This window comes from Cupressus sempervirens, chromosome 3, assembly GCF_028749045.1.
Source record: "Cupressus sempervirens isolate cs-2001-9-10 chromosome 3, ASM2874904v1, whole genome shotgun sequence".
NCBI lineage: Eukaryota > Viridiplantae > Streptophyta > Pinopsida > Cupressales > Cupressaceae > Cupressus > Cupressus sempervirens.
This window is the reverse complement of record NC_143120.1, coordinates 306,386,471-306,410,517: the sequence shown is the minus strand read 5'-3', so window position 1 is coordinate 306,410,517 and position 24,047 is coordinate 306,386,471. Positions and strand designations below refer to the sequence as shown.

At 36.1% G+C, this 24,047-nt stretch overlaps 1 protein-coding gene across 1 annotated transcript in view; it reads right to left on the bottom strand.

The window, feature by feature from the left end:
• Positions 1 to 3,143: 3,143 nt before the first annotated feature.
• LOC149566194 (uncharacterized) overlaps positions 3,144 to 24,047 on the bottom strand; it is a 181,313-nt gene continuing 160,409 nt past the window's right edge. Inside the window, exons 7-9 of the mRNA XM_089819618.1 lie at positions 4,377 to 4,478; positions 4,002 to 4,187; positions 3,144 to 3,653 (exon numbers count right to left, since the gene is read on the bottom strand). Coding sequence (XP_089675744.1) covers positions 4,068 to 4,187; positions 4,377 to 4,478 — 222 coding nt within the window. The 3' untranslated portion in view covers positions 3,144 to 3,653; positions 4,002 to 4,067. The remainder of the gene's footprint in view (positions 3,654 to 4,001; positions 4,188 to 4,376; positions 4,479 to 24,047) is intronic.

The following is a 24,047-nucleotide window of genomic DNA, read 5'->3' as shown; positions in this document are numbered from 1 at the left end:
AGGTTAATAACCATTACACAATATATATGTATGTGTGTGTGTGTGTGTGTGTGTATACATATATATATATAAGTAGATATATGTGAGTTTGCCTAATTGATAACTAACCAATCGCACAAATGTTTAGCTAATAACCAAAGAAGGATTATCTCTAGATCAATTCAATACGCCTGAAGCTACAAAATTAACACATGGCCCCTTGGACCCCCTCTATCCACTCTTTTAACCTACAAGAACCCTAATAATAGGTCAACCTCTACTCATCTACCTCTCACCTAGGAAGGGGACATTACAAAGACAAAGCCTTTGTCTTGACCATTGTGATGTGAATGGTCATAGAGGTGAAACCAAGTGGAACTTATATCCAAAAGGTATCTTTTCCAAAAATGTAGAAAAGGGTAAGAAAAATTGTATGCCACACATAAAAAAGGTAAAAGAATTTAAATGTCATTCAAAGGTTGAATCTAAGTTAGCATGCACTACAAAGAAGCTTAATTTTAATCATTTCAACAAGAGGAAAAGGACCTCAAAAGTTGTCTAGCATTGGGATTAGATGTCAGAATTCGAAAGTCAATGTGCTTTTCAATTTTGTTCCCATGCTTAGCTTATTTCTGAAGAATTGGTTTGAAAAAACTTAGCAACAATCTCAGCTTTATGCTTTGGGTTGGATTAACAGTGTTGTTTTGTCAATTGATAAGAAACGTAGACTGAATTTTGTTGTTAAACTAAAATTTGTTAATAATATTTTAGATGTGCCTTCTAATGTGCGGAGTTGTGTTTGGCAGCTCCTACACATATGATAGGAAAATCATGGTGCACTCATTGAAAGGTCAACAGGTGGCTTAGTCAATGATGGACAGAGCTTCATGCTGAATGCTTATCAAGGCAAAGGGTAACCAAGGGTCTGAATGTCAAACAGAAGCACCCATATCATTCCCCTTGAATGTAACAAAAAATTCTGGTACAGGCATAACTGCAAGGTACAGGCATCAAAACTTTAAAGGTTGGAGAAAATGAAGTTTTCTTGGCCTTCGCCCAATACTGCCAATTTCACTAGATCTCGCACTAATTTTCTCACTGCTGGAAAAGTGGCAATTTCATAACATGTTTTGGAATAGCTAAGAACACTTCAAATTCCTCCTTTTTCAATATCTGATAACTTCCAAGATCCCCAACAAGATTTGGATTAACTTACATGGATTCTATTAGAGTTCATGGGTTCAGTTGGTTGTCAAAGGCTAAGCACAAAACTGCAAGTGAGTAACAGAAACCTGTTCTGATGATCTAAGAATTGAAATAAATTATTTTCAGGTTGGTTGTATGATGAAGAGGCATAAGATTGTATTTCTCTTTGAGTACAGTGGATAAGTGGATGTTTGTCTCACTTCTTCCGAAACTGCTTTTCAGATTTGGGTTCACCAAGGTAAATCATTATGTATTCTAATTTATTGTCCCTCAAACCATTTAGGATCACTGTTATTTACTTGCTAAGAAAGTGCAGCTCATTAATCCTTCGTAAAGATTTGTCTGTGATGATACAATGTGAGGGACAACCTTCCCTATGTTCACAGATCATTGACTAGTCATTCTTTTGTTGGCTGCATTAATAAAACATTCTGGCTTCTGCTTTTGAGCAAAAGATGATTTTTGTTCTAAAAGCTATTTGAAAATTTCTTTTTATGTGCTGTTTGATCAAAGTTCTGAAATAAGTAACCACAGAGTTGAGCATTATTTAGAATTATGCTAGCTTAAGAATTTGACTGTGTATATACCAATTGAAAACAGTAGATAAAACAAAAATGGCTCAAATAAGCAATATTTTAAAGCAAAGCAATATAAAAAACAGTAGGAACTGTGATCAATATGAAATATTACTCTGTGTCCACAAACCAACTAGGCTGAAAATCATTCAGAACAGAACTCTAAATTCATTATTTACAGAAAATTTTATTCAATTTCTGATCCTTGTAAATCTGGAAACTCGCATGACTTATACTGTTAAAAAGTTGGGCCTTATCCAGTTAAAAAGAACTGTCTCTATAGTGCCAAGTAATGAAGCATACTTGCAAGTTCCAACTCTTCAACAGATGAAGCTTTGATTAATATAAATATTCAACCAGTATTGTGATGAAATAGATAACCAGACCAGTTGTTTATTTACAGTGGAGATCATTTCATTATTTACAACCTAGTTCAGGTAAATGTTCTGATGCAGCTTAATCGCTCAAGTACTGATTGTTATCTCTGTACATTTCTTCCCATAGACCAACAAGATGCAGGGTACAAAAAACACAGAGACGTGATCTATAATACCTTTTGATTAATTGTTAATTTTTTTAATATTATACTTGATTACAGTCTGGTCCACCCGCAATAACTAAACTGAAGCTTGTAAAGTGTAATAAAAAAAGACTGATTTGAAGCCCATTTACAGCACGATCAATAGGCTGTAGCTTCTCTATCCTCAAGAAGACTTAAATGAGGTCTTCAAAGCAACAACCAAATGACCCAACCAGCTGAGTAAGGTGTTATGGACACGATTATACTACATTTAATTTTTTAAATAGTCACTAGGAGAAGTGAGTGCAGTACCCCTGCCCTATCACCTATCCAATGTTGCTTGATGGTTTGCTTGATTAATGGACAAGAGACTTATACGTTCTGATTGAATTTTTTAAATTAAAAAAAAAATATTCTTCATTAGGTTATCACCCAGTATGGTTGCCATCAGCAGAGGCTTTGTGTATAGTCAAATTCTACACCCTTATATAACTGGCCAAGCATGCCATCTATCCAAGCTTCTGCACCTTTTATAGGTAACTGTTTATAACATCAACTCATTTTACAAATCAAATATGATTGCAAGGATGTATCGTGAGGTGCTGAAGTGTTTTTATTTATTGGGCTTGAGAATTGATTTTCAATTGGCATGTGCAATCCAATTCCTTCAATCTTCATTTGGCTTTCCAAGTGGATCCTTTCTTAGGATTTTCTTGTCCTTTTTCCTCAAGTTCTGCTCATTTAAAATACCAACTGCACTCAATGCATGTTAAAAGAAACTTTTTCAAAGAATCTGAGGTCGTAACAGGTGATAACATGTTGCCGTCTCACATCAGAACTTCGTAAGATTCCAACAAAAAAAGGAATGTTAAACTTGTTACATGGCACTGATAGGCATTGAAAATTTTAATAAAATAAGATGTTCATTCAGGCTAGCGACCAGCAGCCCATCTCATAAAAAAGGCTCTTGGACCTTACAAAATCCTAGGAATGATTCTGTTTCTTGGTAATCAGCTAATTTAGGCATCTAAATAAAAATACACCAATATTTTACACTTAATTTCATAAATAAACTTGATAAAATGGCCACAACACAATGTCTTGAAGAAAATAATACATAAATATTGAGAAATTGTGAACTATACAAGACCTGTCTGGAACCAGTACAATGAATCATGATCAGTCTTTATAGAACCCAAGATTAACTTTAGGGGCTGTGAGGTTGAGGCTCAGTTTGCTGTGAGTAGTTTAATTTTAGTTGTGTGTCTGCATGGAATATATAGTTATCCCACTGGAAGGATCTTGATTGTACATAACTTCATGAATTGCTCTCGTTTCAACCATATTGCTTCCATGTGATTTGTGTACAGCATCTGCAACAAGTACATAGTCAGATGGTACTTTTATCTCATGCCACTCTTTCAAGCCCGTGGGATATTTGGCATTTGCATGTAAAGAAAATGGTCAGACATTGAGTCAATAGACCTAAAACATTCATAATTTAGTGGTATATAATGATCAACAGTTCAACAAGGAGTTTGGGTTTCTGTTATTGTAAATACTAAATAATTAGATAGATAGCTTATAAGAGTTTGAGAACAATGAAAATTGAACAATGCAAGTAAAGTTATCAGGACATAAATAAAGAGGAACAAAAAATTTATTCACACCAAGTCTTAATTTAAGAAAAATAGAAATCCTTAAATTCAACTGAAACGTACCTGGATTTGTTTTCACAATTCCAACCACTCTTTTACCGAGCAGAAAATGTCACATAAGCAAGCTCTTTAGAGAGCCCTCTCCAGCCAACCAGGAAGTGACATGGAAGTCCTTATGCCAAGGCGCCTTAAAAATATAGCATAAAGCACATGAAGCAGGAAAACAAATGTTCCACAGTTCAACAGAAGCTACAATAGACATGCATTTCTCACACATTAGCCTTCGAAATAAACTGAACAGGCCAGCTCCCTCTAACCATTTCCATCTACATGCTGGCAATACTCGACATATTATCAAAATATCTAGGTACACAAGAGGTGTAAGGAATATGGAAGAAAACTTTAGAAACAACATGGTTAGGGTTTAGATCTGATTACCAAACTTGTGAATATTGCATATATCAACTTCATTGAAGGAACCACATTGATACTCACAGCAGCGAACAAGAGAGACACAGAAGCATGAGCATTAATCATAATCTGCACAGTTTTAAAACATCCATAGTTTCAGTTCTGCATAATCAATAGAAAACAAATGAAATAGAATCTAAAAGGTCAACACTATCATTTTCAGGACAACAAAGCATAATGTCTTCATAATATACTTGTTGTCACTAGAGGCCAAATCTTGTTAGATGGCCAATAAAGGGCGTGTGCCGATGTGATTTCATTGAAGAAATCAATGACCTCATCACATTGCTCAGTCGCTTAGCAAGGCTCAAGGATTCAAACACATTCAAACCCTGGATGTATATCTCTCTCATTATAAGGTCAAAGAAGAATGTATTTTGGGTTGAATTAGTGAGTGATTAAATTTGTGAACAGTTGGCGAACTCTACTGGTTTGTTCAACATAAATTCCTACATGGTGTATATTGCTGCTGCCCTGGGTACTTTTTCAGGTTTGTCAACAAAAAATGATAGATCTATAGTGCAAGTGTAGGGAATACTATGATCAGCTGCCTTTCAAGCAAAGTTGGATACATTTTCGAAGAGTTCAAGATGCCTTCTTTGGGCATTACATGTGTTTGTCTGATAAAGAACTCTCAAACAGGCAAGTCTCTAATGAAGCGCAGAACAAAGGAAATGATTGTGGTTGTATTTTTCTACAGTTTCCCAACTTCACATATCTAGGAGTTGGATGTTTCAAGGGAGAGTCACTCACTTTGCCAAGGTACCCTATAGAAAAGATTATACTCATGGAATAGGCAAGACAACTCATGGAAGTACAGGTTTATCAATCCAGTTTGCATCAACCAGGAGTGGGGATTTCATCACGTAACTCATTTAAGATTGGTAAGTACTCATTGGATATCATGCCTAAATAAAAGAGCATGGAGTTTGAACTTCAATGGATTACAATGGAGAGGTTCGCAGCCAGGAGTTGCTTTGACTGGAGAGGACTACATGACAAGATGAGGAAGCAATTCCCACACATACATCATCTAGAAGATCTTTGGAGATGTAAGTACCAAGGTGGATATAGGGTGCATGGACTACACTCGATTGACTATAAAGCAGATTGTGGATTTCAACTTAGCGCCAATCCCTCCTTGTTTTGAGGATGATGATCAAATCTTAGATCCCGAATATGTTTAGCATAATGCGAAGAAGTTACCCATCCTTCCTCCTACATGGTTATGCAAAGAAAGCACTTCGATTTGGGATCAATTCTAGTCCATTCTTGCTAATACCAACACTTGGATGAAAAGAAGGGGTCTCAAGTGCATCAAGATAAAGCCCAGAAAAGACTTTGATTCTGCTGGTCCTATTGGGTTGAGATCTGAAATAAAAGGTAAAGGTAAAGATGGGACATCATCATTGACATTTGAAACTCCTATTTGGAGTTTGCCCAAGCTATCTATCAAAGGAAGGAAGGACTCTAGAGTACATGAGGTAAAGGCGATTGAAACTCAATCAATCCAAATTGACTCAAGTGATGATGATGCTAGGAAATCGAAGGAGCCCTCACCACTAGTTCCATGTCCTCTTGAGGTTCTTGCTGCAACCTCTCTTCCAAATTCAGCATCAGTATAAGATGAATCTCATGATTCATCCCCGAGCATGGCTATGGATGCATTCTCCACTAAGCATCCATCTTTTAAGGATCCTATGACAATAACTCCAACATTGCATGTGTCCTCAGCTGCACTTGCATTGGAAACAGAAGGAGATCAGTATGACTACGAGAGTGTCTTTGATACATATTCCTTGCCAATCCCTTCTACTTCAATTTGGTCTATTACGTTGCTAGATGTGACTTTAGCTCAGTTTGAGCAATTCATGGCTAAAGTTACACATAACAATCCTACTACAACCAGTCAGAATGAGGCACCTGACATAGTCACTACTGTCATGCAGGGCAATCCACAAGTTAACTATGGTGACTACTACTTCAGCTGACGCATCTTCTTTCAGCCTTCCTCCATGGTTAAGCATTGTCACGCAAAAGAGAAAGAAAGAAGAAATACCACCTAAGGAGTCTGACAAGCAAGTGACCAAGCCAAGGGTTTCAAAGAATAAAAAAACCAAGACAGTTTCTTGAGTTGTGGTTGATGAAAATCACACTAAATATGCTGAAGTAGCTGAACCAATTGTGAAGAAATCTACTGAAGACATGCAACCTATTGATTACAAACTTACAAGAGTTGAACTTGGTAAACAAACCAGGCTGAGTTATCAACAGGATGCACATGAGGTTGTTAACTTCTTAGCTCAGAAGAATGATGAACTATGGAATAAGAAGAGAAAACTCGAGGAGAATGAACGTCTCCTAGGAATCATTGAAGAAATGAAGAAGTATTCCTCAGGTACTAAACTTGTTCCAGATACATGTACTGAAAGGCTCAAAAGAAAGGTGCAAGTTGTAGAAGAGTGGGCTATCAGTATTGAATCTCAATGTGTTCAGGTCATTCAAGATATCTACAAGATACTAAGAAAAGGAAAGGAAGTTGCTGCTCAATTAAGTGATATTCAAGAGTCACTTAAACGACAAATAAAGTTGCTAGATGGAGACATCGATGCTTGGAAGAGCATGACAAAGTTTGATTTGGATGGTTTATGTGATTATGAAGTCATCTCATCTATTGAGATGTATCATGATTACAAGCATATGATGATTAACAAAGAACAAAGTCTTGCAATAGCTCATGAAAGACACAAAGGCAGCAGTAACGAAGATTAGTGAGAAAGAAGACATGATCACCGAATGTTACAAGAAGTTGTCATTTGGAGTTATCAGTGAGGACAGAGAACTCAAGAAAGAATAGGATATTCTTGCAGGGTTTTCTGAAGCAATTCGCTTACAACTTGAAGCGGATAATTTCAATCTCAATTAATGAATGCATAAGCAAGTTGGAAGTGTTCACTAGATGAACTACAGATCAAAAAGGAAATTTCTATCAAAGAACTTTCAGAAGCAGCAAGTACATATCAAAAGATCATAAGGGTTGTTGAGTACACCAGTGAGCATGATGCTGAAGTTGTGCATAACTCACTGTAGAAATTTGCAAAAATTGTTGAGACTGTGAACATTTCTATTTTTCATATGCTTTAAGTAGAATAGCAGTAGGAAAGCTACATGTAAAGAGCATCTATGTTATAAGTACAGGATAACATGCACCTATACAACCAACACATGTAGTTAAGTTGCAATCACATTAAGCATGTAACTTTGAATAAAGTCAAGGTGGTTGAAGTTGTTCCACTTTTTCATCCACCTTTCTCTCTTTGTTTTTCCTATATAAAGGAGAGAGCTCATTGTAAATAATCATCTTTGGCTTTATAGGAGTAGGCTAGGCTTGTGACTTGAAGGCTTTGTATTTCTTGTTGCAAATCTTTAAAGTGAATAAAGAAGCAAATTTTTACCAAACTTTGTGTTGTGAGGCTTGGAATCAATATTTGTTTCTTATGTTGCATTGATTTATTCATCTTTGTTACTTCTCTCTTTGTGAAGCTTTTGAGTATTTAGTGTTGTTCTTGAAAGACTTTGAGCTTTCATAAACAAGATTGATATAGTTTGATAGTGGCTGCAAGTACTAGGCTTTAAAGACTTTGAGCTTTACTTCTTAGTATATTATTTCATATCAAAAAAGTTAGGCCAAGTCTTTGAGCTTTGTTAGTTGTTCGCCATTCTATTTCAAGAAGGTTGCTTGTAGAAGAATTTTGGTTCTTGCTATCAACCACACAAATCAAGTTATAACTGTTGTCTTAATGTTGTTCTTACGTCAACTTCTAAGCCACCAGTATTCCCATAGCAATAGATTCATTTTGTTAAAATTGCAAATAGTAGTTGTTAGTGTAAGATCATTCCTAAAAGAAGAGGAATTGATCTAGTGAACCACCCATTTGTTAATTCCAATTAGATGTCTATTGTAGTCACCTACGGTAAAAAGGGAGCCTCCCCTATTGCTGAGAGGAGAGATTTATCTACTATACCGTTGCCTAAAGTTCCCATTTTGTAAGTTGTGGTTATAGTGGCTTAAAAAATATTTACCGAATAGTTTTTGATGACTCTACTGCGGATCAAACGCATTCAGAAGCTTCTTGCTTTCGTTTAAAGTTTTACGCCCTTTTGGTATTTGGAAAATCACAGGTTATCATACTAGCAAGTTTTGAGCATGTATACTCGAGGAGAAAGGTGGAAAGTTCATCAAGTTTTGTTGAATCATTTTGGGCCCAACAAGCTCGTTTTGATTTACTCACTAAAATCCCTTCTCTTTCTTGAACTACTAGCTATCCACCTTCCAAGAAGAAAACTATTGTACCCAATGAAGACTCGCAATCTTTCCTTAAACCCCTGATTTTCGTTACGCATAGTGCCCATACTCATATTCCTAATATCATGGCTACTCCTGCTGCTACTGGCCCATGTGGGACAGCTTTTGGTCCACTAAATCTTGCACTACCTCTCCATGCCTTACCACAAGGTTTGTGTAAGAACTTTCCCAAGTTCTATGAAGATGGAAACACCCAAATGAGCACATCAAGGCAATCTACAAAGCATGTGGTGTGCTTGGTGTGGAACATCAAGATGTTTTTGTAAGGCTCTATATTGAGACTTTACAAAGAATTCCAACGGATTGGTTCTACAACTTACCTACGGGAGCAATCATTGATTGGGATTCTTTGAAGACCAAGTTCGAGGAAGGTTTCAAGCCTATTGAAGATGAGCATGCATTGCTCACACAACTTACCCAAATAAATAAAGAAAGCACAAGAAAGCATGCGAGAATTCATTGCCAAACTCAACAAATTGGCCAAGCAGATTCCTGCTTCTTTACAACCTAGTGCTGAAAACCTAAAATGCTTCTTCATCAACACTCAGCTTCCAGAAGTTAGCTTCTTGCTGTGAAGAGCTACTCCTCCAGATTTGGCAATTGCTCAAACTTTGGCAACAAAGATTGAGGATGATCTTATCATGGCTGGTAAGATACGAAGGGATCACTCTAAAGAAAATTCCAATGGCGTTTCCACATCTTGATTTATGGATTCTGTGATGTAGAAATTGGCTAATGATCTGCTTGCTTTGAAAAAGAAAATATCTTAAAATTCATTCAAAGCTCCATACAAAGATATTCCACGAAGATCATCTCCTAATACTGCATATAATTATTCAACTAAGAATCAAGCAAAGCTTCCCCCTCCTCCAGAGAGGCTTACACTTGAAGCTCCACCAAGCAATCAAGCTACAAGATACTTTGAGAATGAGCAATATGGTTTTTACTAGATAACTATTAAGAGGAAGATATCGTTGTCCCATATGATGATGATGATGTAGCTGGCAACTATAACATTGGGTATGTCTACTATGAAGATCAAGATCCTGCACATAGCTTTGGTCATGCGTATGTGCATGACGCATTCTCAAATACAACTGGCTAGACAACAAGGAGCTGCAAAAGCAAAAATGGATGTGCAAACACCCATTACCCTTGCTAAATGAGGAAGGCCTTTGCCCAATCTTCCTAAAAATGTAGTGAATAACCAAGTAAGCACATCTGTTGCTCCTACTTCTTTTGGTATACCAATAACCTCAAGCTGAAACTTTTAGTTCTTTTTTGGCTAATTCCTTTCAAGCATTTGATATCATTGATCATGCTAAAAGAACCAGACTTCAGATGTCTGAGTTTGAATACCTACAAGATTACCCAGATTAGTTGGAAAGGCTTAATAAGTTTGTCAAAGAGTCTTAACCTACTCAAACACAAACTGCTGCTCCAAAACCTAAAGATCTACGCAATAGCCTAGTTACCATTCCCTCTAGTGTTTCGGGAAAGATACAACCTTTCTATACTTCCTTGTTAATCAATGGTTTCAAGATGAGTAATTGTGTTATTGATTTTGGCGCCTCTGATAATGTCATGCCATTTAAGGTAGCTAAAGCACTAGGTCTTACTTCGACAAAGACTTTTGGAAATTTCTATTCCATGGAGAATAAGCAAGCTCCTCTTCGAGGGTAAATTAAGGATGCTCAATTTGCATTCGCATCCTTCCCTGAAAGGAAAATTAAGATGACTGTTTTGGTTTTTGATGGTCCTACTTCTTATGGCATGTTGCTTGGTCATAATTTTTGTAAAGATGGGGGAGGAGAACTCAACATGGATATGTTTGAAGCAAGAATACTTGTCAGGGGTGCTATGTAGAAGCTACTTCCTAAAAGAGAAACCAAGTACAGAATCATTAAGTCTAAAGATCCTCATGCATACATTCTCTTTGAATCAATTGAAATGGGAAACTATTATCTTCATGCTGATGAAATTTCAGAATTTGTTGAGGATTACCACTCTGATGATTCTGTTAAATATTGTCTTTTGATAGTGATAGATGTAGTTCCAACAACACCTTCTATCATGGTTGAAAAAGTTGGACTTCCTATAATGGAGGATGTAGATGTTGCAAGTTCTTCCCAATCAGTTTATGAGACTTTTGATTCTAATGATATTTGGATACTAGAGTTTGATGGCAGTTGTGCATCAATTGGCGTTGGTGCCAAGGTTGTTTTGATCTTACCACACGGAGAAATGTTTCCTTATTTTTTCAACCTACAGTTTCACAACATAAGAAATACTGCAGAATATGAAGCATTGATACTTGGTATTAATGTTGCACAAATTAAAGGAATCCGTAACTTGCATGCTCGAGGTAATGTTGAGCTCTTGGTATATCAAGTTCGAAATCAATATCAAACAAAGAACGAGAGGCTTAAGCATTAAAACAACTTGGTTTGGGATTATGTTGATGGATTTGGTGCTTTCAACATTTCTATAGTTCTAAGAGAATTTAATGTCAAAGTTGATTCTCTCGCTGTTTCAACAACACTCTTAATTCCTCATGAGAGTTTTGAACAAGACAAATATTCTATTCAATTGGTTTTTCGCCCAACTGTTCTAGACAATTGTGAGCATTGGCAAATTTTCAATGATGATCACTAGATTATTAATTTCTTGGAGACAAAAGAAAGCTTTGATGAGCTATATTTTGAAGGTAGTAGTTCACCTCCTCGAGAGAATGTCTCTGGCAAAGATCCTATCACGGGTAAAGAATTCATTTAGCTTAAAGGTAACAAAATTCCTCATGGTTTAGTTTCTTTGGAAAGATTATTTGACAAGCATGATTGTTATGTTAAGCATCAACAAGAAGCTGGGTCTAGTTCAGAAATGGAATTTGAGAAGTACAATCTTGGGTCGAATGCTGATCCAAAATTAGTAAACATTGGTAAATGTTGCACACCTGACGAAAGAGATCATTTCATTGATCTGTTACATGAATACATGGATGTTTTAGCATATTCATATAATGACCTCAAGTCTTTTCATCATAAAGTGTTGCAACATGAAATTCCCCTAAAGGCGAGTGTTGTTCCCTTCAAACAAAAGCAAAGACAGTACAATCCTAAGATTTTTGGTACAATCTTATCGAAAATTTCAAAGATGTTGGATGCATAAATATTTATCCCAATCCAACATTCTACATGGGTGGCAAATATTAATCCTATACAGAAGAAGAATGGTGAGATCTGCATCTATGTGGATTTCCAACATTTAAATCAAGCATCTTTGAAGGATAATTATCCTTTGCCGATCATGGATCGTATTTTACAGACAGTCACTGGTTCACAAATGTTATCCATGCTTGATGGGTTTTCTGGCTTTAATCAAGTAGAGGTCAAAGAAGAGGATCAATACAAGATAGCGTTTACAACTCCTTGGGGTACATTTCCATACAATAGAATGCTCTTTGGAATGATAAACACGGGTGCTACTTTTCAATGAGCGATGGATTCTTCTTTTCGAGATATCAAGAATAAGATCATTGTAGTCTATCTTGATGATCTCACTGTGTTTTCTAAACAAAGACAAGATCATGTTCATCATCTACGTCAAGTGCTGGAAAGTTGTCGTAGACATGGGATTTCTCTTAATCCTTAGAAGTCCATGTTTGGATTTACAAAAGGGAAGCTTCTTGGACATATTGTGTCCAAAGAAGGGATCAAGATTGATCCTGAAAGGGTTAAATCTGTTCAAAGTCTTTCCCTACCAACCAATAAGACTGCTGTTCATTCCTTCTTTGAAAAGGTGAATTTTCTGAGAAGATTCATTCCAGACTTTGCAGAGAAGACTCGTCATTTTTCAAATATGATGAAAGAAGCGGCAGTTTTTCATTGGAGTGCTGAAGGAAAGGCTCCATTCAAGGAAAAAAAAGAAGGAATAACACATGCACCAGTGTTAGTTTGCCCAAATTTCACAAAGGATTTTATCATTTATAGCTATGCTTCCAAGCATACTATGTCCGCTCTTCTCATGAAGAAAATGCTGAAGATATAGTCTCCTATTGCACTTATGAGTTATCCACCCAAATCACATGAGCTGAAATATTCATTGATGGAGAAGAATGCCTTTGCGGTTCTCAAAGCACTCAAATCTTTCAGATTTTATATACTAAATTCACATGCGGTAGCTCTTGTACCAAATATTGTTGTTAAAACCATTTTGACACAACAAGAATTTGGAACTATATGGGGCAATTGGATTGCCAAAATTCAGGAGTATGATATTGAGATTAAGCCTACAAAGTTGGTTCGTGGTAAAGGCTTATGTCAGCTCATGGCTGAAAATGAACTAGAAAAGGAAGAACTACTTGAAGAACTACCTAAAGTCTTGTTTGTCACTACAACTGATGAATGGTATTCTGATATAGCATACTATCTCACGTATGGTGAATGTCCTTTGCATTTTACTTACAAGCAAAGGAGGATTCTAAAGGTCAGAGCCGCACATTTTATTCTTTGGGATAGTGATCTGTACAAGCATGTAGTTGATGGTACTTTTCTTCATTGTGTTGATAAAACACAACAAATCAGATTGTTGGAATCATTTCATGATTCAGTTTGTGGAGGTCATTTTTCAATGCCAATTACCGCTCATAAGATTTTGCGAGTGAAGTATTACTGGCCAACTCTCTTCCAAGATATGTATGATTGGGTACATAAATGTGAATGTTGCCAACATTTTGTCGAAAATCAAAAGTTAGCAGCACTTCTGTTAAATCCAGTGGTAACTGAAGAACCTTTTCAGCAATGAGGTCTATATTTTATTAGTGCTATTAATCCAACATCTAGTGTAGGGCATATTCATGTTTTGATTGTTACTGACTACTTATTAAGTGGGTGGAGCCAATTCCTATGAAGAATGGAATATCATCAGTGGTGTGTTCGTTTTTGAAGGAGAATATTATTTCTCGTTTTGGAATACCCAATAGGATTGTCTTAGACAATGCTACAATATTTTCATCATCTGAGATTATACACTTTCTCTTTGAACATGGTATTATTGTATCTCATGCATCTGATTATTGTGCACATGGAAATGGGCAAGCTGAGTCCGGTAACAAGAGCTTGGTTACAATCATTCGCAAACTCATGGATGATAATAAAAAAACATGGCACAAGGCAAGGTTTGATGCTTTGTGGGTAGATAGAATTACACCAAAAAGAGCTAGTGGCATGCCACCATTTCAGCTTCTTTATGGTCTAAACGCGGAGATTCCCATGTCTTTAGAGCTTCCTACTCTCAAGTTGGCAAAGGTGGTTGAAGATGGAACATTTGAAATTTCCTTGGATAAAAGAATTATATTTCTTCAACAGCTTGAAGAACAAAGAGCACAAGTGGTGGATAGCCTTGCCGCACATCAACAGCAAGTGAAAACACTATTTGACAAAAAGACCAAGCATAGAGTGTTTTAGGTTGGAGACCAAGTTCTACTCTATGATAAAAGGTGAGAACCAAAGGGCATGCATGGCAAGTTCGACTCTCTTTGGCGCAATCCTTTCACTATTCACTCAGTGGCAAGAGAAAACAGTTTATTGTTGGCATACCACAATGGAACTGCATTCGCACTTCCATCCAGTGCGCAACATCTGAAGCATTATTTTCGATAAGCTCAAGCTAAGTACCCTTGTACATTGAAGTCCCTTTAGTTTACAATTTTTGTTTTTGTTTTTAGTCACCTGACTCTATAGCCCAATGGAGTAGATAAAGACACTTAGAGGCCTGGAATCTACATTTCTCATTGTTTCTAAGAAAAAACGAAGTACATTCCCCAATTAGAGCTAGTTGTCCTATATTTTGACAACACAAAATTTAGTTAAGCCTACACAATTTTCTCATAGCCCAATGGAGTAGATAAAGGCACTTAGAGGCTTGGAATCTACATTCCTCATTGTTTCTAAAAATAAATGAGGTACATTCCCTAGTTAGAGCTAGTTGTCCTATATTTTGACATCACAAATTTGAGGCAACCCTATGCAATTTTCTCATGGATTCGTAGGTGCATCCTCTTTGTTTTAACGCATTGATGAGACATCATGAAAACAATTCATTATCTCTGAATTGCTCTTTGTCCAGTCTTGTCTATGTGTTCTTTTGAAGTTTTCCATCGAGATTATCCCCATTTCTTTGTTGGTAAGAGTTTTCCTTCTCACATTGCAAACACTCAATTTTTGGTGAACTTCCATGTCTTTTCTTTGTTTTTCTTTATGTTGTAAATAGTTTTTGGTCTTTTTTTGCCTTAGGTGAAGGGCCCTTGGAATTCTGCTCGATTCGAGATAACTTAGGTCCAAATCGGAGTTGTCTAGCTCAAGTTATAGGAGAAAAAGTGGGGTTTTTCAGGTCAGCTGCATATTTTTATTAAAAACTTCATAGAAGTGGGTTTTTTATTGGCAATTGAACGATATAAAATTATATTTAATATCTAAAGTGGATTTTGTTGTCCATTTTAAAATTTCAACTCATTATGAATTGATTTGACCATAGTTTTTTATGTTTTATGAAAATAGCCTATTTCAAGACTATTTTTCATGTTACTTTAAATGTTAAATATAAATAGATGAGATAAGTGCATAAAAGTGGGATTTTTATTATATATTGCATACATCCACATGCAAAATACTTCATGAAAACCCACTCCCAATAAATTTGAAGTCCCAACATCATTAAAAGTGTGCTTTTTAAATGCAATTACATATGTTATTGTATTAGAAGTTCATTTTTAATAATCAAATACATATGTTTTTTAAAATCACCATTTAAGTGGGCTTTTGAAATATAGTTGCATGTCATTATAACATGTAAATGTTAATAAAAAATCAGTTCTTCACCCACATCAAGCTAAAGTGGCGATTTTGGAACCAAATGCATATGTAGCTTATTAAAGAATAACTTGTTCCAACTAACTTAATGCAAAGTGGCGATTTTGGACCATATTACATGTTTAAATAAACTTGTTTTAAAAAGTTCAAATGTTAGTTCATTAAAAGTGGCAATCTTTGTAGCTATTGCATGTATTTTGAATACATGAAAAGGGCCCCGAATTCCCCATTTTTAATAGCTTAGCTTCTTTATTTAAGTTGGCGGTGATTTTTCAAAGGATTGCACACATCAACACATGTAAATGCCTTATAAAAATGTGTTCTCCACTTGGTTATAAATCCAATATTCAAGGTGGCAATTTTATGGGCAAACACATGTAGTCAAAGGCATGCAAAAACCTTTTAAAAACACATGAACTTAAGTAAGCTATGGTGGCGATTTTTGGTGATATAACATGTTTGAGCATACATTTTAAACACATGTTATGACTTCAAAAAAATGTGTCTTGGCTTTAAAATGCCTTATCCTATCCAAGCGGCGACTTTTAGAGAGAAAGCATATATTTTGTAACATGTTAATGCCTTTCTAAAAGGCGTTTGAAGTCTGCAAATTCCCTATTGAGAGGAGTGGCAATTTTTGGAGGTTTAGCATATGCTTCTCACATATGTGTTTTGCCAAAACCAGCCCGTTTAGGGCATGATCTTAATAAAAAAAATTGCATTCCAAGGCGTTTTTGGCATTCTCCCTTTAAGAAGCATTATAGGATAAGTATTTTGATTTCAAACTTGTTTTTCATCATTTTAGCAAGTTAATCTCTTGCCCTAGGCGTCATTTTTACATGCTCTTACATATGGACTTGCTAGGTCAAAGTTTGTTCCACTTTTTGGGCATTGTATCTCTCTAACCATCTCCACATGTCCAAATTCAAACCATAATGTTTGGATTTTGAAATCTATTTAAGTCTTTGGCTTTGGACAAATCTAAAATCCTAAATCTTTTGGATTTATTTCAGATTTGCTCAATTTTTGGATAAAGACTTGTTTCCTCATTCTTGATGGAGTTGAGGTAAAATTCCTTTGTTATTTTCCTTAAGGCATTTGTATATATTTGCTTTGTTTGTTCTTGCAAATCCTTGTCATTTCCATTTTCAGATTTGCATCTCTTCTTATGTACATGAAGTTGTTCCTTCTATCTTCCGTCTTCTTCTCCAAGTTGCATGTGCAAGGTTTTATTTTACTTACATATGCAATCAGTGTAAAATCTCGTTCTTAAAGGAAAGATAGGTTTATTTCCCCCCCACATGTGAATGCAAGTTAAAACCCCACTGTCATGCATTCCATGTACCTCCATATGGCTGCCCTATGGTTAAAGTTTCTCCCACATGCTTGCCGGATAGAGTGTCACATTTTGCACTTATTAAAGTGTGTTATGTTCATTGTGTTACTTATTTTCCCCCTTATTCACTTAATTCTAAGCTTGCTGATCGCATATGCAATTCACTCCAGAAAACCCATTTTTGGTTTACTCATATTTGAGTCATTCTGAGCTTGATCCATTTGTTCATTCTCTATCCTTAATCATTCTATTCATTTTCCCTATCCACACCTTGTCCAAAACTCTTGTTTTCACATCAAAAACTTATCATGGATCCCGCACATGAAGACATTCGCATATTGTGGGATTTTCATGTGACAATTGTGCAGGCATAACATTTTGCAATGTCAAGAGAACCTACTCCAGTGAAGGGCAAAGACAAAAAGAAGATGAAGTATCAGTATGGTCAATATCATAACTCCATTCCATTGTCACAAGTAACTTCCTATTGATGTGAAGTACGGGATACCGACATATCTCATATGAATATTGAGAATTTCTTGCAAGACTTGATGTTGAAGCTACCAAGAATATGACATGGATCAAGCGAAATCATATTCACCTATTGTCCACTTTCCCCTTGGCAGCTCATGAGCCAAAATTCATTCTTGCATGTGTAAGACGCTTTGACGCACCCTCTCAAACCATCAGAAAAGGATGGTAATACTATCATTAATCTTGATCCTGAGACTACTGATCATATTTTTCATGTTCCTCACACTCTAGTTGTCACAAACATCACAAGGCAAGGGGCTTTGGCGTGGCAAAACAAGAACACCTCCTATTACACCAAGTTTGCCAATGATAACTAGTTGGTCACTAAGAGGCCAAATCTTGTTAGATGGCCAATAAAGGGAATGCATCGATGTGATTTCAAGGAGGAAATCAATGACCTCATCACATTGCTCAATTGCTTAGCAGGGCTCAAGGATTCAAACACCTTCAAACTTTGGATGTGTAAGTGTATCTCTCTCATTATAAGGTCAAAGAAGAATGTATTTTGAGCTGAGTTAGTGAGTGATTCATAGTTGGTGAACGTGTTGCGTACTGGTGTGTTCAACATGAATTCCCACATGGTGTATACTGCTGCTGCCCTAGATAATTTTTCAGGTTTGTCAACAAAAAATGACAAGTCTATAGTGCATGTGTGGGAATACTATGATCAGCTACCCTTAAAGAAAAGTGGGATACATTTCCGAAGGATTCAAGATGCCTTCTTTGGGCATTACATGTGTTTGTTCGATAAAGAACTTCCAAGCAGGCGAGTCTCTGATGAAGCGTGGGATAAAGTAAATGAGTATGGTTGTATGTTTTTGCAGTTTCCCAACTTCACATATCTATGAGTTGGATGTTTCAAGGGAGAGCCATACACTTTGCCAAGGTACCCTACATAAAAGATTATACTCATGGAATTGGCAAGACAACTCATGGAAGTATAGACTTACCAATCCAATTTGCACTGGCCAAAAGTGGGATTTCTTCACGTAACCCATTGAAGATTGGTGGATACTCATTGGATACCATGCCTAAAGCAAAGAACATGGAGTTTGAACTTCAAAGGATCACACTAAAGAGGTTCGCAGCCAAGAGTTTCTTTGACTAGAGAGGACTAAATGATAAGACGAGGAAGCAATTCCTACACATACATGTACTGAAAAACACAAAAGAAAGGCGCCAGTTGTATATGAGTGGGTAGCCAGTATTGAAGCACAAGGTGTTAGGGTCATTCGAGATATCTACAGGATGTTGAGGAAAGGAAAAGAAGTTGCTGCTCAACTAAGTGATATTCAAGAGTCACTTAAATGACAATTAGAGTTGCTGGATAGAGACATTGGCGTTTGGAAGAGCATGAAGGAGTTTGATTTGGATGGTTTATGTGATTATTGTTGGGTGGATATTTTGCAACCGACAATTTTGGGTAAAATCCAGTCGCAAACTAGGTAGACCAGCCACAGCGTAAGAGACCAAGTCTCTCCAACATTAAAGGGAAGGTTCCCCCTTCTCACTGTTCCTTGGATCAACTCAAGGTAAGCAAGAAGTTGAGAGATTTTGTAACGGATGTTACCAATATTCTTTCCTCTTAACTTTTAGGAAAGAATCCACTTACCCATGGAGCGAGTAATGGACAAGATGAAATCTCTAACTACACTTCTATCTAGTAGCTAGAAATGGTGATACCGAACAACCAACACCAACTCAAAGACTGATTCAAAGCGTACTAGTTTGGCTCTAAGTCTTGTTTGTCTAATTTATAAGAAAAATCACTAACATTGGGGCACAAATACTTCAAGAAGTAGATGATCTCTATTCTATAAGAAAAACCTCTACCATTGGGGCACAAAGACTTCCAAAACTACAGAAATTCTAACTCTTTTTCATGAATTTGAGATGGTAACACAAGCTATAGTCAAAGCTTCTAGTCCATGTATTACCACAACCGCTCTCAGTCAAAGCTTCGGCTTTGATTTCTTCTTTACTCACTATGCTCTATTATTGAACACACAATAATAACATGAATCAAAGACAATAGGCCCAAATTACAGTGAAAGCTTCTAATTTGCACTATCACAATTGCTTCCAGTCAAAGCTTCGAATCCAATTGCTTCTCCCAAATTGGTACTACACAATCAAAGTTATGCTTGCACAAGTTTGGCAGAGCTTTCTTGCATATAAAAAAAGATGATTTTTACAATGAGGGGGCAATCCTTTATATAGCCAAAGGAGTTGAGAAAAAAGGAGGAAAAAGTGGGAGCAACTCAATTAACTTTGACCCGATCTAACTAACAAGAGGAATTATTAGATTACATGTCATTACACATGTAAATCGTATTACATGTACTTACACATCTTCATGTAATACATCCTCTTCAATTACAAACATGAAAGAAGAAGAAGAAGAAAGACAACAAAGAAATGAAACAATCCTAGGGATTATTCTAAAGGGCCTTGTACTTGCCGATGCTATCCCAAATGATCACAGGATTGAGAGTTCCTATATTTTGTGCCACTACATTCACCTTAAAAACCATGGTGTTGCGTCTTTTGATAGCCTCTGACTCTTTGATGAATTGTCCGTTGTCATTTGAAATCTTCATGTGATCAAGCTTTTTCTCGTTCAAGTTGTCATGAATTCTCCTTTGTAGATTCGCACATTCTAGAATCTCTAACACTTTGAAAACCTTCTTGACGGTGTCCGAACGTAAACTTGGAATAACTTTCTGTTAACACCTTTAACTTTCTTTTTCTTTGAAGCAAAGTTCTTGGCGCATTCCCACACGAACTCATCTTCTCTAGACAACCATTGGGAAAATGAATATCAAATGAATTATTGCTTCTTGAGAATCAAAGCATGTCCTCTTGACTTGATGTCTTCATTCTTAATAGAATTCTGACATATCTTGACTTGTTGCAACATGAAAGTTTCAATGGGATTGAATCCATCATTGGAAGATATGGATTTTGACTCCATGAGAATATTGGCAAAATGGATCTCTGAGGAACAGTATATTCGGACTATTGATTGGATACTCATGGAACATATGCAATGAATTGGATGTGATATGGAAAGTTCATGCGGAGGGCTAAAATGGGACCTAGGAAGATGGATGGCATGTAAATGCATATTGGAAAGGATGAGTTCTTATAAAGATGCCTTGAGGAATGAAGGCTAGGCAAATGGGAATGCGTGCAAATGATAACTTTTGACTTTAAACGTGTGATCTTGAATCAAAAATGGGTTCTGAGAATCTCATTACATGTAAAGGAATTTTCATGTACTCATGACATGCAACTGGGTGCGAAGAGTGAGGTACGAAGCATTATGATATGTAATGATGGATGTGAAATGAGATGTTCAAGCTCTTGGGAAAGAACTTGAAATTTCTTCAAAATAAAGGGAAACAAGAGAGCAAACAAAAATGCAAAGAAAAAAAGCACATACCTTCGGTTTGACACTCAAACATATCAAGAGACAAGTGGTTTTATAATTCAATTTCAAATTTGGAGTTTGGGGAAAATTGAGAAGTGTGAAAATGAGAGTGTACATCATATTTAAAGGAAAAATACACTTTTCATGGCATGTCTATCAACAAGTGTAATATATCAAGCTAAAATGTACAAGAAAATAGCAAGATAAGTATGAATTAATGAACAAAATTGAAAATGTCCATTTCTTGTTAAGGATCCAAAAATGAAGGACGGAGCTCTAACTTTGAAAAGTTCCAAACCAAACTTTGATTTCTTCCAACTTTCAATGAGGAATAATTAATGAGCTGCAAAAGAGGCATTTTTCATGCCCAATCCCAAAAACGTGGTCAACAATGATTGATGCATGGAGCGGTTTTGGTAAAATGCATATGATAAACCCGTTTTTGATAAAAGCATGGTTTCCAAAGGGCGTTACATGGAATGTTTTTGTCTTTGGAATGCAAAAATGTGAGCTTCAATGGCATAAACAATGATCAAAACTCCAAACTGACCCTTTGGCAAAAACGTGGGTTCTAATGGCATTAAATGAAACATTTTCTGCAAGAGAAAACAACACCTAAAGCATGAGAATGCGAAAAAGCCCCTAGAGGAGAAGATGTCAAGAGTTTTCATGGAGAGTTTCAAGAGACATGGACTTGGAGAGAATATGCATGGATCGATTTTGCCGTTAGAAGCAAAAACGGGTTCTCAAGAGGAAATAACATGTATTGACAAGTTCAAACGCACTCTTGAGGTGCATATGCATGTTTTAAAAATATACATATTGGTCAAAAACGTGGTCTTGGGATGCAATAGCACTTTTTAAAACATGTAAATGTGTTGGCCTTTGTTGAATGCACTCTTAGAGTCCATATGCATGTTTTGAAAACATGAAATATGCTTGACTCATTCTTCGGAGGTCATTGCATATTTTAAATCAAAGGCCATTACATGCTTTGAATTCAAAAGCTCACTCTCTAGATGCATTTGCATATTTTAAAATATGCAAATGAGTCTAAAGTTGAAATTGCACAACTTAAGTGATTTAAATAAGCACATGTTTATTTATTTTTTGATGAAATATTACTTATTAGGTCATAAATAATATTTACACTACATGTTTTATGATATAGTATGCAGATATTATTTTAAAAGTAATATTTACTAGGTTATTTCAATTTAAAACACAAAAATTAAATTAAACTATATAGTTTATATAGTCACTTAAGTGAAAAATAAAAAAGTAACTCAACTTAAAAACATAACATAAAGTGCTCTATAGTTACTTTGAGTGAAAAATTAAATAATGAAGTAACTTAAAAACATAACATAAAGTGTATTTAAGTTATATTTTTCAAAAGTGAATGTCAACTTCAAAATATAACATGATTTTTTAAATCATGCAGTTGCACCTGGAGAGTCCACCTTTTGGGCACTAAAATGGTCATATCTTTTGATTGCCAACTTCGATTAAGCCCTAAGATAGATCAAATCGAAGGGAAAACCGAAAGCAATGACTTGAGTAAAACCAAAGGATCAAAAGCCAACAAACACACTCAAAAATGAGAAAAAAAGACGTTGAAGGCTTTAAAAATCAAGCATAGGCGCAACAATAGAAAAACTACAAAAACTTGACAAAAGCCTTCAATAAAAGGATTCATTATATAAAATGGAATCGATTGGTTGATCAATACTAACCAATTAAATAATGATCTAACTCAGAGAAATGCGAAACTAAGTTGAAAATAGTCATACTATTACCTACATTTTGTGGTGACAAAATGCATGACAACAACTGGGGAATGTTATTCGTTTGTTCTTGGAAACAAAAAGTGACATAGAATCTAGTTCTCTAAATGCCTTCATCCACTCCATTGGTCTATAGAGCCAGGCAACCAAAAACTAACGCAACTGAAGCAAAGCAAATCTAACAAAACAAAAATGTGCAAGTACACTTCAAAACAATGAAAAACCCACCTAATTAAAACTAGCCAAAAATTCAAATTTTAGATGAAACCATTTATTGGCTCAACAAAATAGCTACCTATTTCCAATAGCTTGCAGTACCTTGCATGTTTACATGCAACTTCATATTGATGGAACACGAACAACTAGAGCAATGATGTCAGTGCCTGATGTAACACCTCTTGGAAGAAATGAATGAATTCACCTTTTTGAGATGAATCATGTATAATGCTGCTCCAAGATACGTCCATGAATTGAAACTCCTCCTCCAGAACTGAAAACTCTTCTTTGACATCTTCTTTGATAGTATTTTCATGTTTAGGTGCATGTCGAATCTTTAGCTTTCCATTAGTGTCCAACCAAGCAAGATGTCAAAATGGACATCCCCTTGATTGAACAAATTTTGAGTTCTTTCCAACTGTAACTTGCTTAACTGGTTCATCAATCACGAACACTTCAGAATGATCAAGACAACCTTGCTCATGTGATTAATGACATGCCTCCGTTGCATAGATCAACATACTACCCACAAAATTTTGACTTGGAAAAGTCTTTACTGTTTATGAGAAATTATTTTTCAAGCATCGGAATAGAACATTTATGCATAGTGTACTCAAGTTCATGACCTTGAGACACAAATACATCATTTTTAGATTGATTTGAACTTGCTTGCATGTCCACTTTAATGACATGATTATTTTCGTAATGTTTCCACGTCCCTTCCAACCAAGAAATTCCTAAACAATGCAGGTCGTACAGCAATTTACCAGGTGGTCAACGTATGGAGAATGGAGATGGGGTACAGACACAAGACCAGATGACCATACAGTGGATGCAGAGAAGACAGAATATGACTAAGGAGTCCGTACGTCGTAGAATAATGTTTAGGGTAGGGTTGTACGGTGTGCCAATAAGAGCTCTACGGTGGAACTTGAATGGTCGTCCAGTATTGAGGGGCAATCTGTACGGCGATGGTAGTTGAGCCGTACAGTGACTATAGATGTCGTACGGTGTTAGCCAAATCTGTACGGTGAGTAAAGTTTCTGAATGGTGTATTAAAGTGTCCGTACGGCTATGCAGGGTGACATTGAATGATG